At 43.7% G+C, this 16,558-nt stretch overlaps 1 protein-coding gene across 1 annotated transcript in view; it reads right to left on the bottom strand.

The window, feature by feature from the left end:
• The window catches only part of LOC121281101 (regulator of G-protein signaling 14-like), a 112,809-nt gene extending 111,913 nt beyond the window's left edge, over positions 1–896 (bottom strand). The window contains exon 1 of the mRNA XM_041193778.1: positions 785–896. Within this exon, the coding sequence (XP_041049712.1) occupies positions 785–795 (11 nt within the window). The 5' untranslated portion in view covers positions 796–896. The remainder of the gene's footprint in view (positions 1–784) is intronic.
• Positions 897–16,558: the final 15,662 nt, after the last annotated feature.

The following is a 16,558-nucleotide window of genomic DNA, read 5'->3' as shown; positions in this document are numbered from 1 at the left end:
GCTTCCCATTGTAATTTTGCAATAAGAGTATGACACAACTGCTCACATGTAGCAGAAAGTAGACCTGAAGCCTCCAGCTCCTGCACCAAGGCTCAAGACCCAGTCGACCATTATAGAGATGTCATGCAAAGATGAAATGCCCTGAGTAGGCAAGTATGTTATCAATAGGAGTATCAGCTTGAGGTACAATCATTTACCCTGTCTTTTTATAACAGTGGTGGGACGATTTCAGTGATAACAGACAACAGATTGGTCGATGGGATAGAACATGTAGTGTACTCTGCAATTTTTCTCCCTAAATTTGCAAGTTGAAGGAATGTTGTACTCATGTTCATTTGAGTTGTGCTGTGTGATGTTAATGCTTTGCTGAAGTATTGTGAAGAAGAATTATATAAAGATGTGATTTCAGTCCATTACAAAAATTGCAGTGCAACCCCTACTCGTGAGATCTGTGGTGATCATGTTTCGAAGGTTAGGTAAATCTTTCCTTGCCAAACCCTTCTCCCAAAAATGAAACCGTTCAATTTTCCAGAGCTTTTCAGTAAACACAGATGCATTTTCATTTATGTGACTTTGTCACCACTATTGCAAATCGTACCAACATTGTCTGTTTAACATAAGAAAGTTAACGCCCAAGTTAATTTAAACTGAACATAGATAAAGGTCAGTGAGAGGCATACCCATTCTGTAAAATGTGTTCATGAGAGAACATATAATTCAACAAATGCACTAACTTCAAAAACACATACACTGCAAGCCACCTAACATGTCGAAAACTACTCACCATCTTTCCATTGAGGGCAAGTGTTGTTATTCCTGCCATGCCTTTCATCTAGAATATTGGATAGTTTCAACAGGCTCGTTTGAAAGAGAGGGGCAGAACTACGACCGGTATTGTTCTCTAATGATTCTTTTGTACTCAGATTACTGCTGTCGCTCTTCCTCAGGAAGGACTGTCATAGCAACAGACCACAGGAGGAAGTGGTGATCTCACCCCAGTGAGCCACCTCACTTCACTTCATGCTAAAAGGGGATGGATACTTGCAATGCATCAACAGCTGTGACATTCTACCTGAGTAAGATATTTGCAAAACCTCTCATGGAATGTTTGGCTCTCATTTTAATGAAACCAGTGGGTGCATTGGGGTCAGATAGAGCACATGATCACCAGAGTGAGCAGCAAACCCAGGGGAGTCTGAAGACAAAGGCCAAGGTATCTTTATGACTGAGCCTTATCTGAATACATTTTCTCTGATTCCTGGCCAAACATAGCCAAATCCGCTACCTGGCTGGTGGATGGGAGTGGGAATGTTGCGGCAAGAGGTCCCAGCTTGACAAATGTAGCAATGCTCCCAGGTAGCCAGTTGAAGATGGGGCTGGGAATCTGGAGGCAATCAAAGAAATGGCTGGGTTTGGCTCTGATTTAGGGATAGCTCATGAAAAGGAAGGCCCAAGCACCTTGGCCCACAAGGCAACCTAAAACGGTGTCTTTCACATTTACCTGACATGAATCTTCCAGCAGATCTGACCTGATGGGGAAGTCATCACCCCTCCACCACACGGGCATATGATTTATATTGCAGCCAGATCCAGATGACAACATTGGACCTGATCTGCGTACTTATGCTGCATTCCTGTTGGTGCCCTGTTCCCCTGCTCAAAATGGAATGATGCGGGGTAAGTGACAGGCCTCATTTTTAAACCCCCTATCACCATCAAGTTTTCATCAGACAGGTGGAGTTAAAAATCAAGGACTTAGAATGTGATGACTGGCATGGGAATGTTGAACTGAGCTGCCAATTTGAGACCGGCGACTGTAGAGTGTCGAACACAGTAGTAATGCCTGAGTTGTACTGTAGGCTGTGAATTGCAGAGGGAGGGAGAGGCCTTCACATGTGATTAAACATGCCAGTTAGTTTTAATGTTAAGCAGTCAGGAGGAGTGCCTACTCTCATATATTAAGGAGATCCAGCAACGCAAAGAATGTTGTTAGCTGTGGCTTAGTGGGTAATGCATCTACCTAAACAGGAAGCTTTGGGTTTCAAGTTTTGTCTAAGACTTGACCAGGTCACCTCATTCACAGGAGATATTAAGCGGAGGCACCATCTGCTCATTCCTATAGATAGTAAAGATCCTATTGCGTTATTCTAAGGAGAGTGGGAGAAGGGATAATCCCTGAAAACAAGGATGGTGATGCACAGTTAGCCCACAAACTTTGTGCTGCCTGCTTATTACCATGATTGTAGGGTGCAGCCAGCATGAAGTAAGCTAAGTGGCTGCAAGCTTCAGCAGGGGATATAAGCTTGTGAAACTGGCACATTTAAGCCTGCACCTCTCAAAAGGGGCAGTGCATTCTGACTGCAGCAGGTGTGGCAAGTAAGCAGGAAGAACACTGAATAGTGGAGCAACAGCGCAGAATGTGTGCTTTAAGCTTCTCCAACATTGCATTGATGGACATGGTGCAAGGGGTTGATAGGAAGATAGAGGTCCTTGTTATGTTCCTTCTGTTGGGTTGCTTTGCTCGCAAACACGGTTGCACGCCTATCTACTGGTGACTCAGTTGGTAAACAACATACTGCAGATTCAGAGACCAATATAAGATGAAGCACATACTGTTTATTTACACAGATAACAGAGTACTAACATGATGTGTGCTTCTCCAACCAGACCCCACTCTAAACTACCCTTAACATTGTAGCCCATGCTATGCAGCAATTGGGCCTTACAGTCACATGGCCAATCTTCTGACATTCTCCTAAAGGTGTGTGACACCTCAGATTACCACATTTCTCTCCCTTTGCCTGAAAGTACAATTTACAACCTTTACAATTTATTAACTAATTACATAAATAAACTATTTACAAATTCAGTCTCTCTGGAGGCTTCTTGAAACGTGTCGAACATCGTAGTTCTATGACTTCGGATGGTTTACCTGAGGCCTCCCTCTCAGGAGTTATCTGTCCAGTAGGCTCCCCAGTAGGAACCTGTAAGTTTGCCTCTTCGACTCTCTCATGCTCAATGGATCCTACAGGTACTTCCAAAGCAAGAGGCGTTCCTTCCACATGTGGTGTAGACTTCTACGGAATGCTTGGCATACCTTTTCTTGTAGATTTGTTTCCCTTTCCTGAGGTGATCGATGTATCTCCTAATTACCTGATTTTCGACCGATATGTGATAGGAAAGGGGTCCTGTCACTGCACTGACTTCACCTGATGGCCATTTGGACCCATTTCCAAAGGTATTTGCAAAAACTCCTTCTCCTACAGTGATGTTTCTTTCATGACTGTGGTAATCATATCAGTTTTTTTGGGCCTCCTGACTTCTCTCTACTCTCCTCCTTAAATTCAGCCTGATGAGACTCAAACATGTCCTGAGACATCTCTGCATTAATAACTATGTGAGGGCAATACAGGTGGTTGTGTGTGGCATAGTCCTATAGCTGAGTGGAAAACATGATAATCAAGTTGCTGTAGAGTCTCCATCCAGTTTTTTCACTCTGGCTTTGAAGGTCTGGACTGCCCTCTCGGCCAACCCATTGGATGCAGGGTGGTATGGCGAGGTCTTGACATGTGTTATACCACTGAGACTTGTAAATCTCTAGATTCCCCATGGAATGGTGAATGCCATTCCATTATCAGACACTATTATCTCTGGTAATCCGTGTATCACAAAACTGACGCAATCTGTCTATGGTGGCAGCAGATGTGGGTGATCTCACCTCGTATACATCCATTCATTTTCAATGAGCATTGATAATCAAGAGGAACATTGTGCCCAAAGATGGCCCCATGTAGTCAACGTGGAGGCGGACCCATGGCCTTTCTGGCCATTCCCAGGGATGCAATAGAGCAGAAGGGGGAAATTTCTACACCTGTTGTCACTGTATGCAGCTCTTGACCATGTTTCAATTTTAGTGTCCATCCCTGGCCACCATAAGCAGCTGCCTGCCAACATTTTCAATCTAGAGATGCCGCAGTGAGCACCATGCAATTCGGTAAATAATGGCTGTCTTCCTCTCAGAGGCACAATGACCCTTCACTTCCCACAGCAAGATGCCAACCTGGCAGGTGAACTCATATCTCCTATTAAAATAGGGCTTCATTTCGCCAGATTTTGGCTCGTTAGATCATCCCTGCAAGATTTCCGTACATGAGCCAAAACTGCATTGCGGTCTGTCCACTCTCTTATTTGTCTGGCATGTACTGGTGATGAATCCAGAAAATTTAATAGCAAGACAAGTTTTTGAGAAATTGAGATGTTCACACTTCTGTCTTTAGGGGTAATCGGCTCAGCGCGTCAGCATTTGCAATCTGGCTTCCTGGCTGGTGGACAAAAGTATATTCATAAGCAGCTAGAACCAATGCCCATCTTTGGATGCGTGCAGAGGCGATTTGGGAGTACTGTCTTATCTTCCCCAAACAAGCCAAGTAGTGGCTTGTGGTCAGATATGATGGTGAAGTGGCGACCATGGATGTATTGGTGGAACTTCTTAACGCCAAATACAATGGATAAGCCTTCTTTCTCTATTTGCGAGTATCTTTGTTCTGTCACAGAGCGTTCTTGAGATGTAGCCAATGGGCCATTCAGAGCCATCCGCCATCCGGGGGCAGAGTACTATGCCTACTCTGTAAGGAGATGTATTGCAGGTTAAAATTAATTCTTTCTTTGGGTTGAAATGTACTAACAGGGTCGATAAATGTAGCAACTGTTTTACTGTCATAAAAGTCTGTTGTTGTGGAGCTTATTGTTGCCCAGTCCGCCTGTGGTTTCTCTTCAGTATCCTGTTTAATGGAGCCAATGCTGTTGACAAATTTAGGAGAAACAGCTGTAATAGTTAACCATTCCCAAGAAAGTCTTGTGTCTAATGGTGTTTTTCGGTGCTGGCACCTCACAAATAGGTCTCACCTTGTCTTCTACTGGGTGAAGGCCCTGCAAGTTGGCCCTATCACCCAGGTAAATCACTTCTTTTGCTTGGAAAGTACATTTTTCTCTTTTCAAACATACTCTGGCTTGTGAGAAATGTGTCAATACCTTTCCAAGTTAGCCAGTTGTTCTTCATCAATTAATCCTGTTACTAGGACATCATCGAGATAAACCACCACATGGGACAGATCTTGAAGTAAATTTTCCATTGTCTGTTGGAAAATGTCACAAGCCGATGAGACTCTGAAGGGTAACCTGGTATAACCCACTATGTGTGCTGAAAGTCACAAAATCTCAAGAGGCTTTTTCTTGCTCAACTTGCTGTTAAGCGTGGCTCATGTCGAGCTTCATATATGTGGTTCCCCCTGCAAGCTTGGAGTACAATTCATCAAATTTCGGTATGGGATGCCTGTCAAGTCTGGCCACTTTGTTTATGGTCAACTTGTAGTCCCCGATTATTCACACACTCTGGTCAGGCTTTAGTACTGGAACTATGGGCGATGCCCATTTGGAAAATTGTACAGGTTGTAAGACTTCCAACCTTTCCAGCCTGTCTAACTCAATATCCATTTTTTCTCGCGATGCATAGGGGACTGGCCTCGCATTCAAATATCTGGGGGTTGCTCCAGGATCCACATGGATTTTAGCTTGCAGCCCCTGAATCTTCCCAACCTCTTCCCTGAATGCAGAGGCATATTACTGTAATAATTCTTGCAGATCTTTCATTCTGGGTTGAAAAATCTCAGTTCTCTCCAACTTTATTTCCTTAAGCCATTTCCGACCAAGTAGAGTTGGACCCTCCCTTGCTGCCACTATCAGGGGTAAATTATCAGACTGGCTTCCATACTGTACTGGAACCTTACATATACCTCTTACTCGTTTGTCTTCACCAGTATACATCTTTAATTTAGCATCTGAATTTTCCAGATTTAGTGAGCACTCGCCTTCGTTCAGATATTTGAACGTGTGTTCCTCTATAACTGTCGTGGATGCCCCTGTATCCACCTCCATTCAGATGGGTTTTCCATTGACTTCCACTGTCATGTAGATTGGCTCTGTTATACCCATTTTTAAGTTGTGTAGTGAGTAAATGTCTGACTCTGTTTCTTCTGGTTCCTCCATTATGTGGATTTCACGATTTCTACCTTTTTGTTTAAAATTTTGAATCAATCTGTCTTTTACATTATTCCATGTTGTGCCCATTATGATGGCATTAGAAACACTTGATTATTTTAAATTGTCATTCGCTTTCAGGCTTTCTGGCTTCATTTCTGCCATTATTATTGTGGGTTTCCTCTGTTAAACCATTGCTTTTTGCTGGTCTGTTAATGGTGGTTGTTGCCTGCCTTTCCCCAGAGCCCTGCACTTCGCACCATTTCTAGCCAGTGCTTCATTCCTGACATGAAGAATGGCATCATTTTGTGCTCCTTTGGTTGCTTCTGAATCACTGACTGCGCTCTCCATTGCGAACACCAACACCAGTGCCGTGAAGTCTAAATTCATTTCTGACAACAATCCTTTCTGAATGGCGTCTTCATTAATTCCCCCATACTAATCAGTCTCTTAGCATGTCATTAATCAACATCCCAAACTCACAGTGCTCTAGTTGTTTTAAGGCTGCTACATAGCAAGCAACTGTCTCTCTAGGGGCGCAACACCTCGAATTGAATTTAAAATGCTGCGTTGTTACTGAGGGTGGCTTTTCACAAGATTCACCAACTCATCAAAGCTCTTGGAATCTGGGATGTTGGGTGTCGTTAGACTACAAATTAGGCCATATGTTTTACTGCCACATGCCGGTCAGAGGATTGCTCGCCTCTTCTCCTCCTCTGATATGTCATTGGCCAAAAAGAAGAAGGCGGGGCATTCTATATAATGTGATCAATCGTCGGTGGACTGATCAAACAATTCGATATGGCCAAACTGTGGCAAAATGGAGGGAGATAACCCTGACAGCTATGATGAAGGCTATACTTACAATCGCCTTGCAAGGTACAGCTGATTTACTTCTGTTGAATTTCCGCAGCTTTCTTTGGAGTCACTGGCTGTGTTTTCCCTCATCACCAGTTGTTATGTTCCTTCTGTTGGGTCACTTTGTTCAGTGAACATGGTTGCACGCCTATCTGCTGGTGAGTGAGTTGGTAAACAAGATACTGCAGACACAGAGCCAATGTAAGCTGAAGCACATGCTGTTTATTAACACAAGTAACAGAGCACTAACATGTGTGTGCTTCTCCAACCAGACCCTTTCTAAACTACTGATTAACATTGTAGCCTGCGCTACACAGCAATTGGGTAATACAGTCATGTGGTCAATCTGTTCACATTCTCTTAAAGCTGTATTGCAGCTCAGGTTACCACAGTCCTCTATCCACAGGGGATCAGGAGACCTGCCAGACAGACACTTTGAAGGCAATATAAGCACATAGCCATTACACTCAATGACAGCCAAGTAGAATCAAGGACCAGGATACAGTGCCGACATGAGACAAAGGCAGGTATATGGAGTTAGATCAGAGATCAGCCATTGACTGACAGAACAGGGTCAAAGGACTAAATGGCCAACTCCCATATCTACATTTCAGTGTTCTTACGATCCATTGCAAAGTTTGCCAGACCAGTGCACTTCAAAATAACTCAATGCTTTCCGATCTTTGCATGGACCAGGAGAAGGACCAAGGTCATGCAGCATGAGACTGTAGGGGAGAAGACATGGAAGTAGTGGTTTGCTGATGCCAAATGTGGTTGTTTTTTTTCAGAAAGTCGGTGGGTTGTAGGAGAGAAAGAAAACCGAAAGAGGAAAGGAGCTGCACAATTTTGAGGTCTATTTCAACTTTACCATAACCTATGTAATATGTGCACCCCTAGGGTGGGCAGCAGCTCATTCTCAAGCTCTTTATCACAGCCATTGGGGGTCAATTAGCTCTGATGGCTAGAGTGTGGTGTAGAATATTAGCAATGGCATGGATTTGAGCCCTGTGCCAGCTGTGTTAGCTCATGGAGGCCTGCCTCCTTGCCTCATCCCATCCTAATAGAGTAGTGCCTCTCAAGCAATTTGTAACCAATTCTCTCTCTCTAATGGAGTGAGAAGCTTCTGGCCCTTTGTGGACTACTGCTAATTACCATTTTCACATCTAAAAGAATGATGACAATTTAAAAAATATGTTTTCTGGATGTGAGTGTTGCTAGCTGGGTCACGATTATTGCCAAACCCATATTAAGAATGCAGTGTGAGACTGGAGTCACGTATACATTGGACTAGGTAAGGGGGGTGGGTGGTGGCATGTTCCTTTGCTTCCAGAAAAGAGACACCAAGGGCTGATTTTCACAAAGCTGATCGGGACCAAAAGGAGGTGAAACCAGAAAAAAATGGCCACCAAGCAATATGCCCAGAAGGTACATTCTCCCTCTGTTTCCCCCCTCAACTATTTTTACAAGGGATGGGGGAAGAGAAGGCCCTGTACCCCACCTGCTCCTATTAAGGAGGCAATTGACATCATTGTGGGCTCAGGTGAGTTGTGACAGCTCTGTATTTGGAAGATGCAACTACCCCTTAAACAATGGGCAGAATTTAATGCCATCCCTAATGTGAGTTTAGAGGTGGGGGTGCTCTTAATCAGGTGGCAGGGTGCCATGTGGGGATCCCACTGCCTTCCTGTCTCTGCCCCATTTAAGTTTGGGGTGGGAAGGCTCATGGATTGAACAATTCAATCAAGGCTTGATTGAACAATGTCGAGGGAACCTTTAGCTAACTTAACCCAAACAGTATCTGCCCTGGGAGTGTTTGATGGGGACAGCATAGATGGATTTTTACTCTTTACTAAACCTACAATGTACCTGCCCTGGGAACCTTAATGCTGAGAATGTGTGCTTGAACTTGAGGGAGCTTCCTCAGTGCTGACATCCCTCCTTTTAAGATTCATAAAAAAAAACCCAAAAATGTCAAAGTTAGCAATGGTTTGAAATGTTCTAATATATAAACAACTGAAGGGTGGTACCTCTTTTATTAGTTTAATTGACAGTCTTCATTGCTACAACACTCTTTGTAGCAGAATTAATAAATGCATAAGCTATGTCTGTTGCCCACAATCTTCTGTGGTGAAGTCACATCCTGCTGATATTCTCAATAACAAACTTTGCCATTATTCGATTAATCTTGACCTTGATTGTGCCGTTTAGATGTTCGACTCAAATTACTCAGCATCTGAACAGTTCTTGTTGGTAGCTTTATATTCTAGCCTCCTGCATGATGAGAAACTGGTGTAGCCCAGGGGAGGCAGGATCACTCAACAGTAGTGCAACACATGTTCTTGGGTTGTTCTGTTAGGTTCTCCTTTCACACAATCTAAGTCTGGAAACAGTTAAATCCTTTTCCTTATCACCAACTGACGCTGCATTTCTGATTCAGTTTGACTGTCGGCAGAGTTTTAATGGCCCCCAGATGGCAGGAATGGAGCTGGAGACCTGTGTCGGACTGGCTCCTTGACAGAGTTCTGTCACCGGAGAGATTTTCCAATATTGCTGTAAAGAGACATGCTGTCAAAACTTTTCTTCTTGCACTCATCAGGACAGATGCAAGAATGCCAAATTTCAAAAGGAACAACAAGTTATACTGCACGAGAAAAGCAGTGCTGATTGATTGGCAAATTGACTCTGATTGGTTGAGACATTGCCACGATGAATGCACCACAGAGTTTCCCAGTGCTGGGAACAGCGGCAGCTCAGCTTCTTGCTGATCCAAGGGTAGGCAGACAATTTGAATACTTAAAGACCCAAATAAGGGCAATTTATCCAGGCCACTTGCATTATGGCGGCGGTGGATGTGACCCCTGCCCAGTAGGGAGACGGCTGTGTGGAGGCGTATACTCAGCAGCTTCCCAGTGGGGGTAGGGACTGGACCAAAGGCGCTTTGTTTCGCATAGGGGATGGCCAGCAGTGAAGGTTGTTCAGTGGCCCCCAACACTGCTGCTGAAGGGCTTTCACCTCTATTCTCATAGGCCTGACTGCTTGGCTCATTTAAAATGAACATATTGCTCACCCTTTTTTAACTTCATTCATTCATCTGGATATGGGTGTCGCTAGCTATGCCAGCTTTTATTGTCCATCCCTAATTGCCTTTGAGAAGGTGGTGGTGAGTTGCCTTCTTGAACTGCTGCAGAACGTGTGAAGTAGGTACACCCACAGTGCTGTTAGGGAGGGAGTTCCATGATTTTGACCCAGAAACATTGAAGGACTATTGCTACAGTTCCAAGATGGGATGGTTTGCGGCTTGGAGGGGAACTTGCATGTGGTGGTGTTCCCTTGCCTTAGCTGCCTTTGTCCTTTAAGGTGGTAGAGGTCACAAGTTTGGAGGGTGCTGTCAATGGAGCTTTAGTGAGTTGCTTTAGTGCATCCAGTAGATGGTATACACTGCTGTCACTGTATGTCGATGGTGGAGGGAGTGATGCTGAAGGTGGTGGATGGGGTGCCAATCAAGCGGGCTGCTTTGTCCTGGACGGTGTCAAGCTTCTTCAGTGCTGTGAGAGTTGCACTCATCCAGGTAAGTGGGGGTTATTCCATCACATTCCTGACTTGTGCCTTGTAGATGGTGGACAGGCTTTGGGGAGACAGGAGGTGAGTTACTCTCTGCATGATTCCTAGCCTCTGACCTGTTCTTGTTGCCACAATATTTATATGGCTAGTCCAGTTCAGTTTCTGGTCTAGCCCTTGTGAGGGTGCCTCCACTTTGAGGCACCCTCATGTTCTCCTTGCTGCCTCAGCAGCGGCTACCACCCCCAAGGGCAGTGCCGAGATTGCAGAGCTGCCAGCTGTCTGACTGGGCCTGCTCGTCGTCCCTACTGGTCACCCACACCTGCCACCACTATGCCCCACCCTCCCCCACACACACACACTCACCCCACATTCTGGTTCTTAATTGCCTGCTCCTGGCAATATTATGGGAAATATCCCGTGCCCCAGCTGAGCAGATCAGTGACTCAAAATACACCGTGACAATAGACTTATGCTGATTTGGTAAAATCTCGCCCTCAGTTTCTTCCAGTTGACAAGGGCAATGGACTGCAGTTTCTGAACAAGTTGGACCTACGGTGATGTGCATTGGAGCTGGTTAGTTCTCTGGTACTTCGTGTGAATTGTGAGCTGAGAGCATCAGGCTGTTTTGCAATGGAGTGCATCACAAGTGAGTGTGACCCTGCCTCTGTCTGTTTGATCACACTTACAGCCATTCCTGCAGAGTAACAAACAGGACTGGGACCCTGGAGAGGTTTTCAAATCCCCACACCATGGGATATTGAAAGCAATCGTCGCATGTATAAATAATACGTTGGACAAGGTCAGCTAACTCAGAAAGACCAGGCATCAAATGGCTCCAAACCAACTCTGATTAGGCACTGACCACTGGGGTTGAGTCCCTGCCCAGCTTTTCACCAAGAAAAAGGGAACCACAGAACTGATTCCACAATCTAGAACTGCCATAGACATCGGTGGTTTGAGTGTCTACCATTCTGAGAGTTACGAAGGAGTAGGAGTAGGCCATTTAGCCTGTTCCACCATTTAATAAGATCATGGCTGACCTGATAGTAACCTTAGATCTGCATCCCACCTACCCCTGGTAGCCTTTCACCCCCTTGCTTACCAAAAATCTATCCACCCCGTCTTAAAAATATTCAAAGACTCTGCTTCCACCGCCTTTTCAAGAAGAGAGTTCCAAAGACTCACGACCCTCTGAGAGAGAAAAGTTCTTTTCATCACTGTCTTAAATGGGTGACCCCTTATTTTAAAACAGTGACCCCTAGTTCTAGATTCTCCCGCAAGAGGAAACATCCTCTCCATATCCACCCCGTCAAAACCCCTCAGGATTTTATATGTTCCAATCAAGTCACCTCTTACTCTTCTAAACTGCAGTGGATACAAGCCTAGCCTGTCCAACCTTTCCTCATAAGGCAACCTGCCCAGTTCCAGGTATTAGTCTGGTAAACCTTCTCTGAACTGCTCCCAATGCACTTACATCCTTCCTTAAATAAGGCAACTAATATCTACACAGTATTCCAGATGTATTCTCACTAGTGCCCTGTATAACTGGAGCTTAACCTCCTTACTTATGCATTCAGTTCTCCTCCCAATGAATGATAACATTCTATTAGCTTTCCTAATTACTTGTTGTACCTGCATACTACCCTTTTGCGATCCATGCACTAAGACACCCAGATTCTTCTGCACCTCAGAGCTCTGCAATCTCCCATCATTTGGATAATATGTTTCTCTTTTATTCTTCCTGCCAAAATGGACAGTTTTACATTTTCCCCCATTATACTCCATTTGCTAGATCTTTGCCCACTCACTTAACATTTCTATATCCCTTTGTAGCCTTCTTATGTCCTCTTCACAACTTACTTTCCTACCTATCTTTGTGTCATCAACAAATTTGGCAACCACCCCTTCAATCCCTCCATCCAAGAAATTTTATAAATTGTGAAAAGTTGAGGTCTCAGCACTGATCTCTGTGACACACCACTCATTACATCCTGCCAACCTAAAAACGACCCATGTATGCCTTCTCTCTTCTTCCTGTTAGCTAGCCAACTTTCTATCCATGCCAATATGTCACCCCCTCTACAATTTTCCACCATGACCTTTGATGTGGCACTTTATCAAATGCCTTCTGGAAATCTAAGCACAATACATCCACCAGTTCCCCTTTATCCACAGCACATGTTACTTCCTCAAAGAATTCCAATAAGTTGGTTAAACATGATTTCCCTTTCACAAAACCATGTTGACTCTGCCTAATTACCTTGAACTTATCCAAATGCCCTGCTATAGCTTCTTTAATAATAGCTTCTAACATTTGCCCTATGACAGATGTTAAGCTAACTGGCCCGTAGTTTCCTGCTTTCTGTTTCCCTCCCTTTTTGAATAATTGAGTTACATTTGCTATCTTCCAATCTAATGGGACCTTCCCCGAATCTAGAGATTTTCAGAAAATTAAAATCAATACATCAACTATCTCACTAGCCACTTCTTTTAAGACCCTCGAATGAAGTCCTTCAGGACCCGGGCACTTGTTGGCCCTTGTCAGAGCTGGCCCATGCTGCCCTACACTTGTACTAGAGTCGGAGCTAGTGGGGTAATAATAATACCAGCTTGTGGTTTGGACTAGGTATCTGTGCCTTTTTCCCACGTATTTCTTTAGTTTCTCTGAAGGCAACTGGAATGAACACGTGACAGATGAAGGCTCTTTTTTTAAAATTCGTTCATGGGATGTGAGCAACACTGGCTAAGCCAGAATTTATTGCCCATCTCAAATTGTCCTTGAGAAGATGGCTCAATGCAAGTTATTAGGCTGCTTCATACCAAGTTAATGTAGAAACATAAAAATGTTGGACAGGAAGAAACAAGTTATGACATCAAGCCTGCCCACGTTCATAATGGCTGGAGCATCACGACTAAACCCAATCTTCTCTCCCACGGCCATGTAATTTACTGAGAGAGGCAAAACATGTAGACAAAAATTCAGGACCAGTGATGAAAAAAACTATGAAAATGTCCTTACCAAGCCCCTGAACAGCTTGAAGATGAGTCAAGGACATTACATTGACCACGTGCCCGTTAATTGTTAAACCTCTTACCTTCCATATGTTTAGATTCACTTTATTTTGATCAGTAATTGTCTTTGCAGAATAATATAAAATAATGAACAAACCTTGTTTAGTCACATCAATAATTTATCTTATTTAACTTAAGCAGAATAAATCATCTACATTTCATTTTACAGCACATGGCAGTATCTCCAGTCATTGCAATCTCCTGTCTCTTTTTCTGAGCCTGCTTTTGACTGCCTGACAGAATTCTATTTCAAAAATGCTACCCCATGCTATATCCTAGCTCTCTCTTAAATTTATTTTCACAGCTAGGTGCGGATCAAAGGACTTTCACATAGAATGGGTGTGAGGAACTTATTTTTCAGTACTCAGACAAGCTAACAATTGTTTAGTGTTGGGAGTGATGGGGGTGCTGTGGAAGGGGGGGAGGGGGATGGGTAGGAAAGAGAACAGTTTATGATTATTGATGAGAAAAGAGACACGCTGTCGAAGCTTTTCCTCTTGCCAACCAATGAGCACCCTTCTCTCATGCAGTATAAATCGTTGTTCCATTGGAAATTTGGCATTCTTGCATCTGTCCTGATGAGTGAAAAATGAAAAGTTTCAACAGCATGTCTCTTTATTTTTTTCAGCAATACTCGAGTTCTATGTTATCAAGCGACAATTTATGTTAACATATTAATCGCCTTTCACCTCAGCATCTTAATTTTAAATCCACAAGGATGCTCAGACAACATTAAAAGTAATGCCTTTTCCAAATCCTTTTTCTGGAAGAATAGTCAAAAACTCCTGACAATGCTTCAGGATTACTATGTAGAGATGTAGGTCACAGAGAATCTCTTTTAAATCTGCCCATACCTTCAAATAAAGTAAATCGTATTGTCTTAATGAGAAAAAATTGTGATTGGCACTAACCTGCGTAATCTGGTTGCTGCCCACTACTTTCTAAATGGTGAGAACCGAGGAACTGTGGAGGAGCAGAGAGATTTAGGGATCCATTTATAGAAGTCACTAAAAGCTAATGGTCAGGTACAAATTATAATTGAAAAGGCTAATGTGATGTTAGCCTTTACTCAAGAAGGAATACAGTGAGGTGGAAGCTATGTTACAGCCTGTACAGAGCTCTTGGTGGACCCCACTTAAAGATGAATACCAAGAGCTCTCTCAACTTGGCGATATGAGGCGTGGAGAATTTTAACTCCTAGGCCTCATCGGGCCATGTCAACTTAATTTCTTGCCGGAATTCCACTCCTGGAAGTGTAATGAACGCTTCCTTTGTGAATGAGCGGCTGCGAGCCTACCACTTACAATTTCCCATCAAAGAAGCTCCCTTGGGAAACTTTCTCCTTATAAGACACGGAGGGTGGTCCAAATGCGCACGGATCAATGTCCACTGAGGCAACATAAGTGAAGGAGATTAAACCTGTCCATAACCCCAGACCCGCTCCGTGTATCATCAGAATGCTAATGGTTGCTCCTGAGAGGGTTACCTGTCAAAAGGAGACAGGCAGAACTGAAATCTATTTAATTTTCTATTATGGAGCTTAATGTTCACTCACCTCCAACTTGCCAGCATAAACGTTGCTTCTTCCGGGCTTCTTCCAGCATGCGGGCCACTGGAGATGTTGGCCAAATCGCTTTGGGAGATTCCTAAGCTGCACACTCCTCTGTAAGAGAGAAAGCATCAGGTTCAAAACTATTATTTGCATCAAAATGAGATAGCTTAGGTCGATATACTCTCTTCAAGGTGGACCAATCTCGATCTCACCAACTAGCCATTCTTTGTAAGTGAGGCATTGAGCATTGGCAGGGTATGAAACATGGGTCCATCACAGCCAAAGCTGGGCAATGGGTGTTGACTGCACGTCTGGGGCAGCGATCGCATCATGAGGAACTTAAGTGACTTTAGAGATAACAATTGGTCCATGTGATTTCCTGGACTGGTTTCAATTGACTGAAGGAGTTGGAGAGGAAATTTCCAGAATATTTGTTTCCCTTTTTGGCAGTGAGTTATTTTCTGTTAAATGCCTCTTCCAGTGAATGCCATGGCTGCAGGAGTGGGTGGTTGGGAACTCTCTAGTGGCGATGCTCCAGCCATCATGAGTGTGAGACAGATTTGATGGTTCAGCTAGCCTTTTTCTGCCTGTCACTTTTGTATGTTCACAAGATAAACCTGGTCACATCTTACCTCCACTCACATGAATCTCCTACCAGAGCTGACTGGATAATAACAAGGGACATAACAGTTACTTTGTTTTAAATTCACCTCCTGAGCTCAGAGACACTGATGTCTATTGTATCAACCCTAACTGTCACCCAATCTGACATCAGCTAACCCAGCACAGTCTGGGAGTCATTTGTGCAATGAATTTGCAAATCTTCAATTCAATTCCTAGCAGCCATGGGCCCAAAGCACAAAGCTCTTCCCAATTTGGCACCAGTTGGCACTCAGCAAGGCCACAGAGTGGCAGGCGTAGGATATGGTCATTCTGGTCCAGAGATTGAGATTTTGAGATTGGGACTCAGGCACATTAGTGGGGAAGTGAAGTGGGAGTTCTACTCTGTATCTAACTGCACTTTAACTGATTTTGGAATATATAATTATGTAGACATTTATCTCATTCTTGTTTGAGGAATCTTTCTGAGGATATATTGCAAAATTGCCTGCATTACAAAGGTATTTCATTGACTGTGAAGCACTTTGGGACACCACTCAGTCATAAAAGGTGCTTTTTTTATTGTTTGTAGAAGGAGCTTTACTCTGATCTGGGAGTGTTTGATGCAATCAATTATTCTGACTTGGGCATGCATGTTACAGACTCTAACTATATAGAAAGTTACCGACCACAAACATCCGTCAATTTGATCATTGTGAACAAATTAGCTAAGCAGTTCCAAATGGATCAACCCCACAAATAGAGCCATCTGGTGTATAGGCTGAGTAATTATCTCTGCATTTGTATGCATGACCCACGAGATTGCTGGCAACTGGCAACAATTTGCACCTTTATCCTAAATTTAGTGTACACCAAGGC

Source organism: Carcharodon carcharias, chromosome 8 (assembly GCF_017639515.1).
Source record: "Carcharodon carcharias isolate sCarCar2 chromosome 8, sCarCar2.pri, whole genome shotgun sequence".
In the NCBI taxonomy this organism is placed as follows: Eukaryota; Metazoa; Chordata; class Chondrichthyes; order Lamniformes; family Lamnidae; genus Carcharodon; species Carcharodon carcharias.
Note: the sequence above shows the minus strand (reverse complement) of the source record. Positions and strands in the feature narration are given on the sequence as shown.